General features: G+C 50.4%; 2 protein-coding genes and 1 pseudogene across 2 annotated transcripts; all 3 read left to right on the top strand.

The window, feature by feature from the left end:
* Positions 1,197-2,147, top strand: OR13E10BP (olfactory receptor family 13 subfamily E member 10B, pseudogene; annotated as a pseudogene).
* On the top strand, positions 9,542-10,480 carry OR13J1D (olfactory receptor family 13 subfamily J member 1D). Its single transcript, NM_001389772.1, has one exon. The coding sequence runs from the start codon at positions 9,542-9,544 to the stop codon at positions 10,478-10,480; it is 939 nt and encodes a 312-aa protein (NP_001376701.1).
* A 7,400-nt stretch (positions 10,481-17,880) lies between these two features.
* OR13E15 (olfactory receptor family 13 subfamily E member 15) lies at positions 17,881-18,887 on the top strand. The gene is given in 2 exon segments (XM_024996021.2): positions 17,881-18,643; positions 18,646-18,887. Coding segments are annotated over 2 exon segments (1,005 nt in total).
* The last annotated feature ends 338 nt before the right edge of the window (positions 18,888-19,225 follow it).

The following is a 19,225-nucleotide window of genomic DNA, read 5'->3' as shown; positions in this document are numbered from 1 at the left end:
ACTGGCTGATAGGAACGATAGATGCAATTCTACAGGAAGAATGAGAGGGAGGGAACCATTGCTGAAGGACAGAGAGGACTCTAATGTTGTCATGGGGCACTGGCCTCACGTCCATCAAGGAGTGAAGAGATGGAGGGAGGGAAGTTCACTATCAGCTCCTATTTATCCCTAAGAGCAGGGGGTCACCTGGGCCACAAGACAGCTCTCCATCTGACACTTGACACTTGGCTCCCTCCAGACACTGGCATTTCCCAAGGGGCTGAGCCCACCTCAGAAGAGACATGGAGGCTCCTGGGTAAAGACTGTGGCCGCTCCCCACCTTTCCTTTATAGAGTGGGTCAGTGACCTAGGACACCTCTGCCAGATTAGAACCTGAATTTCCCTCCTCTGTAATATTATTGTCAACATTATTTATTCTAAAAAGCTATATGGAGGCCAAGAAGATACTCAACTGGCTTTTATGACCAGAGTTAAATGTTGTGACCTGTGGCTCTATTGGGATAAGTATGTTCTTGTATATTCTTTTAAAAATCAATGCATGGTCTCTGATCTTAATGAGAGACACCTGAATAAGGCTTGTACATCCTATGCAGTAGAAATGTTCAACCTTTATGCCCAAAGGAATGAGGTGACCATCACTCATCATCCACCTGCCTTCCCAAGCTCATCCCACTTAATTTGAGAAAGAGGAGCAGCACTTGTTATAATTGTGGCATCTTTTGTTCACTTAGTTTTCTTACTGATATAGCCCAGCACCTAAACACCCTGCACAGGGTAGGCACTGTCAAATCCTCAGTAAGTGAATGAATCTGAAATCCTATGGGCATCATTCAGCCATATGAAGTCATAACCTAGAAAACGTGCTTCCTCTTAATAACCAAGAACACTGCAGATTCAAAGAGCTCAAGAAACAACAATTTATTCTCTTGTCTCCCCTAGGTCAGCCTGGGGAGAAGAGAGAAGAGCTTAGGAGATTAGAATGGACCCGATCTCCTGTAAGTTACACCAGAACGACAGAACTGAGGGGGCTTGCTTACAGACCTGACGTCCACTCTCTCATTATACTGATGGTGAACTTGAGTTCCAGAGGCGGGGCTGACCCGCCCCAGGTCACACATGTTGCTTGGCTCCCAGGCCCATTGGTGCTTAACCAACACCTTCATGGTGCAGATGGGAAAAGAGGGAGAATGAGACGGATGGAGAGTGAGACGAATGGGGCAAACCAGACGGTCGTGACAGAGTTTGTCCTGCTGGGGCTACACGACCACCACAACCTAGAGATGGTCCTGTTTGTGCTCTGCCTGGGCATCTACTCCGTGAACGTGCTAGGGAACACCCTCCTCATCGGGCTGAACATGCTGGACCCTCGCCTGCACACCCCCATGTACTTCTTCCTCAGCAACCTCGCCCTCATGGACATCTCTGGCACATCCTCCTTCGTGCCTCTCATGATGGTCAACTTCCTGGAAACCCAGAGCACCATCTCCTTCTCTGGCTGTGCCCTGCAGATGTACCTGACCCTGGCGCTGGGCACCACGGAGTGCGTGCTCTTGGCCATGATGGCGTGTGACTGGTATGTGGCCATCTGCCAGCCTCTTCCCTACTCAGAGCTCATGAGCTGGAACATGTGCATGTGGATGGCAACCCTGAGCTGGGGGGAAGGCTTTGCCAACTCCCTTCTCCATTCCAATCTCACCTGGAGCCTCCCCTTCTGTGGCCACAATATCATCAACCACTTCTTCTGTGAAATCTTGGCAGTGCTGAAACTAGCCTGTGGGGACATCTGTCTCAATGCACTGCTATTAACAGTGTCTTCAGCTGTTGTGACACTGCCCCCACTGCTGCTCATCTTCCTGTCCTAAGGGTTCATTCTCACTGCCCTCCTGAGGGTGCCCTCTGCTGCCAGCTGGCACAAAGCCTTCTCTACCTGCTTTGCCCACCTCACAGTGGTGGTGATTTTCTATGGGACTACCTCCTTCATGTACTTCAAGCCCAAAACCAAGGACCTCTACTTGGATAAGCTTCTTGCATTGTTCTATGGGGTCGTGACCCCATCCCTGAACCCCATCATCTACAGCCTAAGGAATGCAGAGGTGAAAGCTGCTGAGCGGAGATCTCCTCTCCAGGAAGATGGCCCGCTTTCCTGTTGTTCTCTAAGTCCATCAGGCAGGTGTGTATGTGCTGAGTCACTTTAGTCCTGTCCAAATCTTTGGGAACCTATAGACTCTAGCCTTCCAGGCTTCTTTGTCCATGGCATTCTTCAAGCAAGAATACTCGAGTGGGTTGCGAGATCCTCTTCCAGGGGATCTTCCCGACCCAGGTATCGAACCAAGGTCTCTTATGTCTCCTGTATTGGCAGGGGGATTTTTTTTACCACTAGCGCCACCTGGGGAACTAGTTATACTGTGGCCATGATTTCAAAATTGCAGAGGCTTAAAAATAAAAAGGTTCTTTTTCTTTTTTTAAATTTTTTTTCTTTCTTTTTTTTCCTCTCTGCCTAATTTTATTTTATTTTATTATTTTTTTAAATTTTATTTTATTTTTAAACTTTACAATATTGTATTAGTTTTGCCAATTATCGAAATGAATCCTCCACAGGTATACCTGTGTTCCCCATCCTGAACCCTCCTCCCTCCTCCCTCCCCATACCCTCCCTCTGGGTCATCCCAGTGCACTTGCTCACTCTCCAAGTCCATCAGATTTTGGATGGGGGATCAACTTCATCTTTTTCATCCTGTGGGCCTCAAGATGATAAAGCATCTGCCTTATGCACACTGCTGGTCAAATGGCAAAAGAAGAAGAGAAGATGACAAAGCCTGTGAGGATTCTTTCAGCTTCCACTCAGAAATGACCTGGTGCTTCCACTTCTACCTCCTTGGCCAATCATTCAAGGCAAAGGCCAGAGCGGACACCAAGGGTTGGAGATGCACACCTACCCCACTTCTTGAAGGATGGGTAAGACTATGGAATCCTGAAGAGCCTGGTGACAATGCCACTACCCTACCATCAACCCAGGAGCTACAAGAGATTTCTAGAGCTTCCATTCTCTGGCCAGCTGTGCCTCACTGGCTGCTTCCAGGTTAATCACCCCAGGGACCCCTGGTTAGCTGGCTTGTGTGACTCTGGACTGGAGTATCCAGCTAGGTTTCCACCGGCCCTCCAAGAGTTGACTCTGCTCTCAGGTTCTGGGTTCAGGTTGAGCACGAGAGAATCTGGAAGAGATGGAAAGGCAGAGGCAAGGCCGCGCTGAGGTGGTGGAGCCCTCACTTGCTGTCAGTGCAGCCCCTTGGGCTCCTGCCAGGCCACCTGCAGCTGCTGTGAGGCCCGAGCGAAGGGAGCTCCAATCAGAGAGTGCCAGGTCCTCCTGTGGGTCACCAGTGTCACTGAACCCAAGACAATGAGGGCCTGACATGGGTTCCACCGTGTCCTCTTGAGCGCTGGTCTGTCCCCACCTGCCCCATACCCACCGGAGCACAGCTTCAGACGCGACACCAAGCGCAGAGGCCGAGCATGGCACAGGCTTCTCCTGCAGCTCCCACAAATGACAGCTCTGTTCTCCACAACAAAGCCTTAATCACTCACACTGGTCCTGCTACTTTGGCCAGATCCTGGCTGATTCACCACCCAAGAACCTATGGTGCCTCCTTCTTACCACAGAAGGAAGACCACATTCTTCAGCTGAGTCCTTGGGCCCCCAGAAAACAGCCCCCGCTTTGTGAGCCTGATGTTCTACCCACGCTGCACACCACCAACCCCTCTCCACATTGTCAGTACTCCCCACATCTCTGTATGTTGTTCATGCTGTTCCCTGGGGAGATCTGGAACTTTTTTTCAAGCCACCTTAGACACCATCACTTGAACACAGCCTTTCCTAGCTTTTTAAAGGGGCTCTCTGCTTTGTGTCCCACCACACTTTGTTGGCACAGTTTGTTTGCTATGTAAACCCTTCTGACTGATGTTGAGGCTGAAACTCCAATACTTGGGCCACCTGATGCAAAGAACTGACATTTGAAAAGACCCTGATGCTGGGAAAGGTTGAAGGTGGGAGAAGAAGGGGACGACAGAGGATGAGATGGTTGGATGGTATCACCAACTCAATGGGCATGAGTTTGAGTAAACTCCGGGAGTTGGTGATGGACAGGGAGGCCTGGCATGCTGCAGTCCATGGGGTCACAAAGAGTCGGGACACGACTGAGCAACTGAACTGAACTGAAGCCCTTCTGCTTTGTGTCCACAATGTTTCATAACAATGTGGGTGCCTCGAAGGCAGGACTCTTTAGGGGCTTGTCTCTGTAGCTCCACAGAGCTTTCCCAACAGAAGGTTATTGAACTGTCACTCAAATACGCAGATGACACCACCCTATTGGCAGAAATTGAAGAGGAACTAAAGAGCCTCTTGATGAAGGTGAAAGAGGAGAGCGAAAAAGCTGGTTTAAAACTCATTCAAAAAACAAAGATCATGGCATCCAGTCCAATCACTTCATGGCAAACAGATGAGGAAACAATGGAATCAGTGACAGACTATTTTCTTGGGCTCCAAAAATCACTGTATATGCTGACCACAGCCATGAAATTCAAAGACACTTGGCGACTTGGAAGAAAAACTATGACAAACCTAGACAGCATATTACAAAGCAGACACATTACTTTGCCGACAAAGGTCTGTCTAGTCAAAACTGTGGTTTTTCCAGTAGTCATGTATGGATGTGAGAGTTGTGCCATAAAGAAAGCTGAGCACCAAAGAATTGATGCTTTTGAACTGTGGTGTTGGAGAAGACTCTTGAGAGTCCCTTGGACAGCAAGGAGATCAAACCAATCAATCCGAAAGGCAATCAATCCTGAATATTCATTGGAAGGACTGATGCTGAACCTGAAGCTCCAATATTTTAGCCACCTGATGCGAAGAACTGACTCATTGGGAAAGATGCTGATGCTGGGAAAGGTTGGAGGCAGGAGGAGAAGGGGAAGACAGAGGATGAGATGGTTGGATGGCATCACCAATGAATGGACATGAGTTTGAGTGAACTCCAGGAGTTGGTAATGGACAGGGAGGCCTGGCGTGCTGTGATTCATGGGCTCGCAAAGAGTCAGACACGACTGAGCGACTGAACTGAAAGAGGGCCAGAAGAAACTTGAGTGGAAATGGAGTGTGGCTGTTAATGGGGACAGAGTTTCCCTTAAAGGTGAAACTGCCTATCAATTGTTCATTCAGTCACCCCAATGTCTTTAAATGTATTCACCAAGAGTGGCCTATACATTGACTTAATTGTGCATCCATCCATCCATTCATTTATTGATCCTGTAAACGTTCATGGCCCACACTGAGGACTGACCTGTGAGGGTGGATTCCTGGCCCTGAGCCACCTCCCCCAACTTTTGTACACCAGTTAAGATCTCTAAGTAGACTCTGTGTAATTGGGTCTTTGGGACATCATCCCTGAAGTACCCCAAAGTTTCTAAGCTGGGTGAATTTCCCCTTCTGCCTCTAAATTGCCTTGGGGATGGTGCGTTCCCCTGGTGCAGGGAGCTTTGAAAGGTCCCTGCTCCCCAGGAGGCTGTCAGCCAGCATGGGGCTGGGAGCTGATCGGGCGGGCAGTCCCTGGTTGCTGACAATGAACCACTGGGCACCCTGCTCAGCCTTGAGCCCACCAGAATCTCCTAGTTCTACCAAACCTGACACACTGCAGAGAATGCGCTGCATTCTAAGTGCTTGGTCTACTTCTCCCAAATTCTAAGAGCTCCACTTAACTGTATCATATTGCAAACACTTCATTAAACTCTACGACAGCCTAGGTGTGTCTTCTTAGTTTGGAAAGCTCCAGTAACGTGAAACTCCGGGTCCTGTCCACTGAGGTTCCCTGGATAGAGGAGGCTCAGACCTGCTTCTTGGACCTGTTTTCTCCTGATTACAGCCAGTGAAGTTCCTGGTCTCAGAAACATCTTCCAGGAAACAAGGCACATGGATCTGGAAGAGGCTGAAGGTTAGTAAAAAAATGGTGACATGGGGCAGAGGAAAGGGCTGGGATCAGGAGCCCCAGGGAACTCCTGCAGCCCTGGTTTCCCCTCTAACTCACTGTGCAGCACTGGGCAAGCCCCTTCCTTCTTTGAGTTTCATTTCTCCCATACTTGCTGATGGGGTGGTCTTGCTGATCTGCAAGCCCCCTCCCAGTTCAGACAGGTGTCATCCAGGCTAGGAACCGCTTGGATTGAGCAGCCAGCTGCTCACTCCCAATGTGTCTTAGCCTCAGGAAGTGGCAATGGGACAGGAAGAAGTTGGCTGTGGCCAGGCTGGGGGCTTCAGCTTGGCCTTCAGAATCTGGGTGAGGAGGGGAGTGGGAGACCTCCCTGTGGGCTGGTGGGGCTAAGCAACAGGCTGGAAGCCAGTGAGAAAGGTGAGCACCATCCTCCAGGTGCACACACACGGCCGTGATGCATACAGGACAGAGGGCTCAGGTGGGCTGGGAGAGGATAAAGGGAGGCTTCCCAGGGGAAGTGGCACTTGAACTGGTTTTCACATAGCGTTTGGCCAGAAGATACGCTGAAAGACACTGTGGGCTCTGCAAACAAAGCTCCCTGGCCCAGCTCTGGGAAGCAGAGTCCCACAGCCTGCAGCCACATCGCTCCTCCAGGCTCTTCTTGGCACCCAGTCCAGGAGAGAGGGCTGAGCGGCTCAGATTCTCAGTTTCTCAGCACTCAGGCCAGAATGCAGATGAAGCACTGAGCAGGTCTGCTCACCATGTCAGGGGTCTGAGCTTTCTTTGTGCTCATGGTTCATCCCAGGCAGAGATTGCTCCCCAAGCGCAGGGCTGCTGCTTCTCCTGTGATATGCCCAGGGCCCCTGCCTGGTCTCCACGCACCTTCTGTGTCCTGCCTGGTCCTCTGAAGCTCTGGCACAGGTCCAAGGGTCTGCTCTACTGGTTGTGTGTGTGTGTGTGTGTGTGTGCATGTGTGTGTGCATGTGTGTGTGTGAAAGAGAACAAGAGAGTGCCTGCGGCACATACACTCAAGCAAAGGACTGTACATGCACACATGAGCCTGATGTGGTGTGTATACTCACAGGTGAATGTGTGCACCTGGCTGCCAGTCAAGTGTTTGTGCACACAGGCAGGTAGGTGCCTGTGTGGTGGCCTGTGTGGGCGTATGTATCTTCTGACAAGCGTGTCTGCAGCCATTGACTGCAGACAGTTGCCAATGACTTTAGGGGATAAATTCTGTGGTCCGTTGAACTACGCAAAGAAGGAGGCCATTGCCTGACCCAGCCACTGGGGCTGCAGCACAGTGCCCACCACCTCTGTGCCTCCCCAACCCTGGCACGCCTCCTGCTGCCACTGCTACTCCCTCCAGGGTGCCTCTCCAGGAAGCCAGCCTGGAGTTTCTCTGCTGAGACTTGAAGGGAGCTCCCAGCTCACGCTCTGCTGACCCAGCAATGTACATAGAAACAGTCAAAGCGAGGGAAGACCTTCTATCTGAGATCCCAGGGCAAGGCCAGTGCTCTCTTTGCTGCAGAAATGCCCCTCTGCCTCCGAGGCAGCGCGCAAAGCTCGGGACCCCACGTCTGTGCATGTGAGGGCAGAGTCCACAGGGACCCCAGCCTGGGCCTGACTGCGTGCTGGAGGCCCAGGGAGACCCACAGAGAGTCCACATCAGGAAGGATTTTGTGACGCGTCGAGTGGCCTGACAGCAAAAAGAAAAGTGTGTCTAAGGGAGTAACCTTCCCGTCACTAGAGGCATGCCAACAGAAGCAGGATGAGGCTGAGCTAGGAACTGGAGAGGATTATTACCAGGGAATGGTTGAGGCTTCCTGGCCTGGAGGCACATGTGTTCTCATTCCTTCCGCTAATGCCTAGCACCCTGTCTGGGGTGTGATAGGATCTCAATCCCTTCTCGATTCTGAAAGCAATAAACATGGTAGGACTAACAGAAGGAAATTGTCTCCCGCAAGGGTGGCATTGAGAGGACTGGTGCCTAACCCAGACCAGGCTTGAACAGTGTGTCCCACGGGTTCCAAGAGCCCGAAACACGAGGGAAAGTTTAAGTCCTGCTCCTTAGCTGGTGAGAAGATTGGGAGTAGGGGGAGACACTTAGGAGAAAGATGTCCATCTAGGGTGATGAAAGAACAACCAATATTTGGGGTTTAACAGAAGCAAACATCTGCTGTGAGCTCAGTGCAGCTTTCATGCTGTTAGGAGAACAGGATTCTAGACTCATCTTGCCAGGAACCTGCTGTGCAGCCTCAGTTTCCCTACCTGCACAGTGGGAGCTCCAGTGGATTAATCTCTCAGAGCTTATTGCAATTTGATGCCTAGGAGTTCATGAAGCCCAAGGAGCCCTGGCTCAGGTTAAGAGAAAATAAGAGGCAGGCTGAAAGGCCCATCAAACTTTCACTCAAAAACACATCAGTAGTCAGTTCAGTTGCTCAGACGTGTCCAAATCTTTGTGACCCCATGAACTGCAGCATGCTAGGCTTCCCTGTCCATCATCAATCCCAGTGCTTGCTCAAACTCGTGTCTCTTGAGTCAGTGGTGCCATCCAACCATCTCATCCTCTGTCTTCCCTGTCTCCTCCCGCCTTCAATCTTTCCCAGAATCAGGGTCTTTGCTAATTAGTCAGCTCTTTCCATCAGATGGTCAAAGTATTGGTGCTTCAGTTTCAGCATCAGTCCTTCCAATGAATATGGTGAAGATCAATTCTGAAGGTCAATCCGCAGTAGCTGATGAAGCAGGACCTATGGGCTCACAGGTGGACGAGCCCCTAATAGGCTCAGAGGCCAGGAGCCCCTCCAATACAAAGCATGTGTGCTTCATGCATGGAGACCAGAGCTGACTGCAAAGGCATGTCAGAGTTTTGCAGGCTTGGAGATAAATGAGACAGGCGTCTCCATCCGTGGGAACAGTATGATACAACTCGACTTCCTGAAAGCCAGGAGGACCGTCAGAGACCATCTAGCCCAGTGATTCTCAAAGTGTGGTCCCCTGACCAACAGAACAGCATCACTCAGACTGAATAAGATAGAAACTGTGCTTTCACAAACTTTCCAGGTGATTCCCATGTAATCCTTACAGGTGCTTCTAAGATTTGAGGACCTTCCATCCAGCCCATTGTTCCCAAAACTCTGCTGCTAGAATACTTATTTGCAGGAGGTTAACGGGTGCTCTGTAAAAGGAGGATCTATGGTCAAATAAGTTTGGGAACTACCTACTCTCTGCATCACTTTCAGAAAGTCACCAATCACAGTGGTGTGTTAATGACTCTGAGAAGTTCCACAGTAATTTCTTTGCTTTTGATTAATCCAACGTTGTTTCAAATTGCTTTTACAGATTGCCCACATTTCCATTAACACTCTCTTAGAGAAATTCTGACCCACCTCATTCCTCATTTTTCACGTGGATCTATTGAAGATTGGAAGAAGTATGGGGACTGCCCAGAGTTTCAGAGAGAAAGTGTGTCAGGGATCGAAAAGCCCTAGCAATACGCTTCACCCCTAAACCCTGCACCCTCTTACCCTGCCTCCTAGCCGTGCGTCCCTCCAGAGCTCTGTGATATGGAGCCAGTCAACAGCACAGAGGTGTCTGAGTTCTTCCTGAAAGGATTTTCAGGTTACCCTGCCCTGGAGCACCTGCTCTTCCCTCTGTGCTCAGCCATGTACCTGGTGACCCTGCTGGGGAACACAGGCATCGTGGCGGTCAGCGTGCTGGATGCCCACCTGCACACACCCATGTACTTCTTCCTGGGCAACCTCTCCATCCTGGACATCTGCTACACGTCCACTTTTGTCCCCCTGATGCTTGTCCACCTCCTGTCAGCCCAGAAGACCATCTCCTTTCTTGGCTGCGCACTCCAGATGTGTCTGGGTCTGTCTACAGGCTCCACAGAGTGTCTGCTGCTCACCATCATGGCCTATGATCGCTACCTGGCCATCTGCCAGCCTCTTAGGTACCCCGTGCTGATGAGCCACCGGCTCTGCTGGTTGCTGGCGGGAGCCGCCTGGGTCTTCTGTCTCTTCATGTCAGTGACTGAGACAGTCATCGCCATGAGGCTGCCCTTCTGCGGCCACCGTGTGGTCAGTCACTTCGCCTGCGAGATCCTGGCAGTCCTGAAGCTGGCCTGTGGTGACACGTCCATCAGTGAGGTCTTCCTGCTGGTGGGTGCCATCTTGCTGCTGCCCGTGCCCCTGGCCTTCATCTGCCTGTCCTACACGCTTATCCTGGCCACCACCCTGAGGGTACCCTCAGCCGCCGGGCGCCTCAAAGCCTTCTCTACTTGCTCAGCACACCTGGCCGTGGTGATGCTTTACTACGGCACCGTTATCTTCATGTACATGAAACCCAAGAGCAAGGAGGCCCGTATCTCTGACGAGGTCTTCACGGTCCTCTATGCTGTGGTCACACCCATGCTGAACCCCGTCATCTACAGCCTGAGGAACAAGGAGGTGAAGGAGGCCGCCAGGAAGGTGTGGGGCAGGATACAGACCTCCAGGTGAGGGAGACCAGGGCTCCTGCAGGTTAACAGCTCAGGTCTGCCTTCGCCTACAGAGAGGATGGGTAGGGCACAGGGTTGGGGGTCTGGAATCTTCAACCCAGAAAGGCAGCACCACCTCCCACTGATCCTGCCACAGATCCGAGCTCACAATTCCACCTTTGTTCCTTCCCCAGGCAGAGCCCTGAGCCAGCTCTCAGCATCAGTCTCCACTACTTCACCCCAGCCTCCCGGCTGGACTCAAGATTTCAGTCTTGTTCCAGCCAATCTATCCTCCAAGGGTCATCCAAAGGGATATTTCGGAAAAGTCTATTTGATCATGTCTCTTTCTTGGCTAAAACCACTGAATGGCTCCCAGAGCTCTCAGGATGAAGTGAAAGGGCTTCGCGGGGGCATTCCAGACCCCTGTAGCCTGGCCCTGCTGGACATGACCAATCCCCTTCCCCACCCTGTGCCCCACAGACTCCCTCCTGTCAGCCACACACACCAACCCGGCAGGAGCCTTGTGCGCCCAGCAATACCCGACTCTGTGCCCTTCTTGGTTCTTCCCACAAGGCAGCCCCCAGCCAGCACACAGCTCCCTGTGTAAAAGGACTATCTGATCCTCGAGGACTGTCCTTTTATTTTTAAAATGTAATTCCCTACGCTACACATGAGGTCCTTGTTGTTTTCCTATTTTACATAGAGTACTGTAAATCTGTTAATCCCCAACTCCTGATTTACCCCTCCCCCACCTCAAGGCCCATCTTGAATGACACCTCTTCCAGGAAGCCTCCCCACACTGCACCTCTCATTGTGCTCCTCCTGCTTTATTTCAGTGTTGCTCTAAGAGCCAGTAATACCGGATTTCACTCTGTCCCAAGGTCTGGCCCTGCCCAACCCCAAGCCCACACCGGTTTCTCAAATGAACAGAAAATATATCAATGTAGGGCAGAGCCTGGGGTCCTCCCCAAATCTGAGCAGAGCTGAGATGAAGTTCACAGATGACAGGCACAGTCTAGCGCCTGGGGAGCTCACAGCAGAGGCAGTGCCAAGGCCCAGCCTCCACGATTTCCAGCCCAGCCCAGGCCCTGGGACGCTGGTCACCGGAGCAGCGGAGGGTCTGGCTTCCTCTGTCGCTTTAGCAGCAGCCGCTCCACTGCCTCCCTGCCGAGCATCCAGGCTTCATGTGGCCTTGGGGAGACTCCGCTTCACCCGTCTTCAACCCATCTACTAAGACCCTGCCATTTCCACCTCTTCCTGGAGCTCGGCCTCTTCCCGGGTTTGAACACACAGAGGAAACAGACTCAGGCTTGACAGCATCTCCATTCCCTGCCCCCTCTGGCCTCAGTGGTACCATCTTGTGTGATGGGAGAGCTCAGCCGCCAAGCAGCAGGCCAGCTCTCCTGCGCCCTGTAGGTAAGCACAGTGCTTGTCTGAGCCCTCAGGTACCCTCCAGTCCATCTTCCTGCTTCCTCTGCTGGTCAGAACAGAGGCACAGTGGAGAGCAGCGCAGCCCCCAGCCCACAACTGACCAAGCCCGGGCGAAGCTTCTGCAGAGATGTTCTGCTAGGCCTTTGATGCCGTGACAGGAGTTTGGACTTTATGCTGTGGGGACGGGAGTTTACAATCACACTTCCTTTTAGCAGGGTCACTGATTAGACACCATACTTCACCCATGAAATTGCAAACAATTTTTCTAACATATATCGCTAACTATAGTGCGGTGAAGCAGGTAATATCATACACAGCTGGGGAGGGTGTGAATAAATTTATATGAACTTCCTGCCAATTAAGTTGTGCATATGAATCAAGAGACTTGAAAACTTCACACCCTTTGACCGAACACCTCTACTTTTAGGAACTAGTCGGAGAAAATTGTTACAGGTACAAAGATTTGTCTATTTATCTATTTGTCATTAATCAGAGAGGTATTTTTGGTAATACAAAATTCTAAGACTCATAATGTCCAACTGGGTCAGAATGTGTAAACAAATTCAGGTAGAGCAAAATGATGGATTGTGACACAGCCATTGTAAATCTTATTTTTTGAAGAATAATTGATGAAGGGAAATGCTCACACTGTAATTAACATAAAAAAGGTTGAACAAGTAACTTTGTACTCAATATAATCTCAATTTTTTAATGATATTTTCTTAAGGATATATAAATAAGTATGGCAACTCCAGTATATCGGTGTAGGAAAACCCATGGACAGAGTAGCCTGTTGGGCTACAGTCCACAGGGTCACAAAACTCACAAAAAGAGTCAGACACAACTTAGCGGCTGAACTATAACAACAATCTTTCATGAGCACAGGTTCCCACAGCACTCCTTCCAGGAGACACCCCACTTCATAGCCCCTAAGATTCAGGTCCAAGCGGCAGGGCTGCAGTGAGACCCAGTCTTCAGATTCCTGTCCAGTGTCTCTCCTGTGCCCACCTCACCCAGCCAGGCCCTCCTGGGGCAGCACAGGGAACCTGGAGTCTCTGAAGCCACATTGTGCCAAGTCTGCAAACCTGTGTCATCAGAGTCTGAACTTTAAATTGGAAAGGGACTACGAGTCCCGGAAGGCAGGGAGCAGGAGAGAGGCCTACATGGCAGGGGACAAGGAGGCTGAGCCTCGGGAGCTTGGGGCCTCGATCCTGGCCCACCCCAGCACAGTGTGTCTGCTGGTAATGAACTCAGCACTCCCTCCCCCTGCTCTCCCAAGCCTCAGATCACCTCACCTGGCAGCTTCTCCAGCCACCTGCCTGCCCTAATGTCACTGGACAACAGGTAGGAGGCAAGGAAAATCCATCTAGCATGTTGACTATTCTCCTGAAATCTTTTTAATCATACAGAAACCAGAATACCTGCTTGGAGAAGGGAACAAAGTGATACTACAATACCACTACCACTTGCTGAATACTTACCCTGTGCAAACGTCCGTGCAAACGCCTTTCACTGAATCCTCAAATTCCCCCACAAGGAAATACTATTCTTATCCCTACAGGTAAGGAGGCTGAGACTGAGAAAGCCATTAGCAAGTGGCAGGTCTCAGACTTGGGCTTGGCGGTCTGACTCCAAAGCCCACACTCACCGGCTCTGCCGTCACAGTGTGGAGTGATGCGGGAATCCAGATGAGGGAACTTCTGGGTCATTCTAACAGCAGCTTCTCCTTGTGCTCCTCAACTTCCTTTTAAATCATGTCTGAAGCTTAAAATAAGAATGAAATGGTTCAAACTAGATTTACCAGCCAATGAAACTGACATGATATTTATCTGGGTTGGAAGTTGCTAGAAAGATGAAGGAATATTTCAGGGATGGTACAGAGTGTTAAAAACCACATATTGAATAATTCCATTTCACACAAGGAGAAACTCAACGAAGGTCATAGAGCAGAAGGGGAACAAGGGCAAGAATCAAACCTGGACCCCTCACTCCCAGTCTAGGGCTCCTTCCAGGGCATCACCTTGCCTCTCAGAAGGGCTACAAGTGGGGAGAGAGTTAGACAGTGATTGTCTGTGAACCTGACTTTCCAGGACATGATGGAATGAGAGACCTGTCAGACAGATACTAGAGTGGTTTCCTGAGTCTACTGCAGAACACCATTGCACCAAAATGCTCTGCAGCATGTCTGGTCCTCCTCTGGGCATTTGTAGGATTACACAGGGCAGCAGGCTGTGGACAGATGGGACACATGTTGCTTCTGGGTTGGACCAGTGACCTGCTGGTGTGAGATTCTCCTGTGTTCTTCCCCAGCTGTGAGAACTGGTGACGTCCCAGAGGGTGGAGCCAGGGCCTCTAAGGATGACAACATGGAACCGAGCCCCCTGAAAACCTGCAATGGATATGAAGGGTGAAAACTAAACCTCTGTGCTGCTAAATCACTAAAATCCTGAGGTTGTGTGTTACTGCAGCAAGACTCTGCTCAACTTTTTTTTCCCACTGTAAGATCTTTTTGATTTTAAACTTTAAGCTTTTTATTTTGTATTGGGGGTATAGCCGATGAACAATATTGAGGTAGTTTCAGGTGAACAGGGAAGGGACTCAGTCATTCAGATACAAGGACCCATTCTCCCCCTCACCCTCCCCACCATCCAGGCTGGCACGTAACATTGGGTACAATTCCATGTGTTTTACAATACGTCCTTGTTAGTTATCCATTCTGAATATAGCCAAAACTCAGCTCATCTTGATGGACCGAGAGAGCTACAGTTGCTGTCTGTGGTGCCAGCCTGAGCCCATGTTGCAGTCCAAGCTGGCAGTAACCTGGCAGCATGGTGTTTTCTACACAGAGTCTTATTTCTTTGGCGTGACAAGCCTACAGCTTCATGGGCTATTCCTGATTTCCATGAATGTGTTCTGATCAGATGGTTCAATTGCAAGGAAACCCACCTGTCTCCTCATTTAGCTCTTGAGAGGGAGCAGTTGTTCTTGCATGGAGGAGATGGCACCCCCAAAGCTCTCGTCCTTGTGATCACATCCTGTGTGTGCACATGGGGGAAGGAGAAGGAGGGTCATCTCAAAGTAGGAAATCGGGGATCAGGATTTTAGCGGAAGGAAAGCTCAGGATCTGAAATGGCAGCTCCTGTGTGGGGTGCTGGGGAGGTTGGGGGTAAATTGGACACAGCCCTGTGATTTCCGTGGCTCACAGTCTATTGTGTGAGAGAGAATGACATGCACAACAAACCGTGCTAATGACTGTGTGAGCATCATGGTGTCAGGATGGTCAGTGCTGTGGAGACATCTGAGAGGGCAGCCCCAGGGAGGAGGTGGGTGTGAGCTGAGCCTTGGAGGATGAGTACAGAGAGAAAGGTGCTCCAGCCTGAGGAAAGCAGCGGGAAAAGGAGGGGACAGGAGCCAGTAGGGTTTGTCCACCAATGGGGAGTGTGGTCTGCTGAAGTGGGGAGGCATGCCCGAAGGTGCAGGAGGTGAGGCGGGGTTGAGGGGAGGCCAGAGCCTGATGACAAAGCCCTCCGATGTCCATGCCATTCCCACTTAGTCTCTCTGATGGAGACAAGTTTGGGGAGAGAAATGCAGAGTTAGGTGGTTTCCTACCATTTACTTGCCTGGAAACAGCCCCACTCCTGTGTCCAGTGTCGGAATGGGAGGTTATCAGGACTCTTGGACATAGACAAAGGTCTTATACTTGAATCTGAAATGAAGCTGTGGACTTAATCCAGCCACATGAAGTCATAACCTGGGAAAGACCTGCCCTTTTAACTTCTGCTTTCCAGACATCAAGTTTTACTCTGTCTTTACATTCCAGACTCAAAGAGAATCTAGATGTTTCAAAAGCCAAGTGAAAGGAGGGAATAGGATCAAGGTCACCAAGAGAAAGGGGATGCCTGCAAACACTGCGAGGGAAGAAGGCACGTAAGCCTCTGCTGTGTCGCCAGCACTCAGTGCATAGTAGGTGCTCCATAATAATATCCTGGATGTGCGAATTAGTAAGCCATCACACTCAGGCAGTTATTCACCTGTTTGCCAAACTTCAGCAAGAGAATCCCTACCTTCAAATGTTTGCATGGGTAAGATTTACGGTCAATGACTGATCCAGATTAATCACCTACCCCATGTGATCCAGAAACTTCCTTAACAATATCACCCTGATTTAGGCTGGAGGAAGGAAAACCAGCACAAGCTCTGGGGAGAGAGGGAGTCCTGACAGATGCTGGAGGTCTTGTCTGGGAGAAGGAGAGCACAGATCCAGCAGGTGCCATGGTTGAAGGCTCACTCTCTGACCTGAAGCCTTGCCGCTAGGTGATTTACTGGTACTTTTAAATTGAGTCTCATCTCGATACACAGAATCCCCACTTTTCAAAAGGAAATTGGGGCTCACAGGCCAAGTGACTTGGTCAATATTGGAGAGGTATACATAGTTATGAAGCTGTCATGCAGTGCTGGGTTTTTGAGCTGACTATCTGTTGACTGACTGGCCTTGGAAGCATTCACAGTATGAGGTGCCTGGACGAAGTAGACAGAGGCTGCTCTCAGGTGTGACAGAGGAGACAGGTGTGCAGCACAAGAACAGGGAGGGTGGCCAAGGGCTGTGGGAGGAAGAAGGGAGCAGGCAACTGTGCAGGGGGCAGGTGGGAGAGGAGGAGAGAGGAGCTGGGCTCTGAAGAGGACAAGAAGCATCCCCCTAGTGGGGAGGAGAGGGAGGACAAGCCTTCAAAAGGGAACTTCTTGGGCAAAGTTATGGCTCTGGGGACAGACATGGTTTATTTAGGAAGAGTTAAGCTCACCGGCTGATTTGAACGATAGATGCAATTCTACAGGAAGAATGAGAGGGAGGGAACCATTGCTGAAGGACAGAGAGGACTCTAATGTTGTCATAGGACATTGGCCTCACGTCCATCAAGGAGTGAAGAGATGGAGGGAGGGAAGTTCACTATCAGCTCCTATTTATCCCTAAGAGCAGGGGGTCACCTGGGCCACAAGACAGCTTTCCATCTGACACTTGACACTTGGCTCCCTCCAGACACTGGCATTTCCCAAGGGGCTGAGCCCACCTCAGAAGAGACATGGAGGCTCCTGGGCAAAGACTGTGGCAGCTTCCCACCCTCCCTTTATAGAGTGGGTCAGTGACCCAGGACACCTCTGCCAGATTAGAACCTACCTTTCCCTCCTGTGTAATATTATTGTCAATATCATTTATTCTAAAAAGCTATATGGAGGCCAAGAAGATACTCAACTGGCTTTTATGACCAGAGTTAAATGTTGTGATCGGTGGCTCTATTGGGATAAGTATGTTCTTGTATATTCTTTTAAAAATCAATTCATGGTCTGCGATCTTAAGGAGAGACACCTGCATAAGGCTGTACATCTTTTGCAGTAGAAATGTTCAACCTTTATGCCCAAAGGAATGAGGTGACCATCACTCATCACCCACGTGCCTTCCCAAGCTCATCCCACTTAATTTGAGAAAGAGGAGCAGCACTTGTTACAAATGCAGCATCTCTTGTCCACATAGTTTTCTTACTGATATAGCCCAGCACCTAAACACCCTGCACAGGGTAGGCACTCAACAAATTCTCAGTAACTGAATGAATCTGAAATCCTGTGGGCATCATTCAACCACATGAAGTCATAACCTAGAAAACGTGCTTCCTCTTAATAACCAAGAGCACTGCAGATTTAAAAGGAGCTCAAGAAACAAAAATGTATTCTCTTGTCTCCCCTAGGTCAGCCTGGGGAGAAGAGAGAAGAGCTTAGGAGATAAGAATGGACCACCATCTCCTGTAAGTTACACCAGAACTACAGAACTGAGGGGGCTGGCTTGCAGACCTGAAGTCCACTCTCTCATTGTACCGATGGTGAAACTGAGTTCCAGAGGCAGGGCTGACCCGCCCCAGGTCACACATCCACGTTACTTGGCTCCCAGGCCCACTGGTGATTAATCCAACACCTTCATGGTGCAGATAGGAAAAGAGCGAAATGAGATGGATGGAGACTGAGATGAGTGGGGCAAACCAGACGGTCATGACAGAGTTTGTCCTGCTGGGGCTACACGACCACCACAACCTAGAGATGGTCCTGTTTGTGCTCTGCCTGGGCATCTACTCTGTGAACGTGCTGGGGAATGCCCTCCTCATCGGGCTGAACATGCTGGACTCCCGCCTGCACATCCCCATGTACTTCTTCCTCAGCAACCTCGCCCTCATGGACATCTCTGGCACATCCTCCTTCGTGCCTCTCATGCTGGTCAACTTCCTGGAAACCCAGAGCACCATCTCCTTCTCTGGCTGTACCCTGCAGATGTACCTGACCCAGGCACTAGGCTCCACGGAGTGCGTGCTCCTGGCCATGATGGCGTGTGACCGGTCCGTGGCCATCTGCCAGCCGCTTTGCTACTCAGAGCTCATGAGCTGGCACACGAGCATGTGGATGGTGGTGCTGAGCTGGGGGGCAGGCTTTGCCAACTCCCTTCTCCATTCCAATCTCACCTGGAGCCTCCCCTTCTGTGGCCACAATATCATCAACCACTTCTGTGAGATCTTGGCAGTGCTGAAACTCGCCTGTGGGGACATCTCTCTCAATGCACTGATATTAACGGTGTCTTCAGCTATTGTGACACTGCCCCCACTGCTGCTCATCATCCTGTCGTACGTGTTCATCCTCACTGCCATCCTGAGGGTGCCCTCTGCTGCCGGCCGGCACAAAGCCTTCTCTACCTGCTCTGCCCACCTCACAGTGGTGGTGATTTCTATGGGACTATCTCCTTCATGTACTTCAAGCCCAAGGCCAAGGACCTCTACTTGGATAAGTTTCTTGCATTGTTCTACGGGGTCGTGACCCCATCGCTGAACCCCATCATCTACAGCCTAAGGAATGCAGAGATGAAAGCTGCTGCCATAGCTCTGCTGAGAGGAGACCTCCTCTCCAGGAAGATGGCCCGCTCTCCTGTTGTTCTCAAGTCCATCAGGCAGGTGTGTGTGTGCTGAGTCACTTTAGTCCTGTCCAAATCTTTGGGAACCTATGGACTCTAGTCTTCCAGGCTTCTTTAAAGGTCCATGGTATTCTCCAGGCAAGAATACTCGAGTGGGTTGCCAGGTCCTCTTCCAGGGGATCTTCCCAACCCAGGTATCGAACCAAGGTCTCTTATGTCTCCTGTATTGGCAGGGGGATTCTTTACCACTAGCACCACCTGGGGAACTAGTTATACTGTGGCGTGACTTCAAAATTGCAGAGGCTTAAAAACACAAGGTTCTTTTTTTTTATTTCTTTTCTTTTTCTCTCTGCTTAATTTTATTTTATTTTTTTAAATTTTATCTTATGTTTA

The sequence above is a fragment of the Bos taurus genome, chromosome 8 (genome assembly GCF_002263795.3).
Source record: "Bos taurus isolate L1 Dominette 01449 registration number 42190680 breed Hereford chromosome 8, ARS-UCD2.0, whole genome shotgun sequence".
NCBI classification, from domain to species: Eukaryota; Metazoa; Chordata; class Mammalia; order Artiodactyla; family Bovidae; genus Bos; species Bos taurus.
The sequence above is the reverse complement of the archived record's forward strand: the minus strand, read 5'-3'. Positions and strand labels throughout refer to the sequence as shown.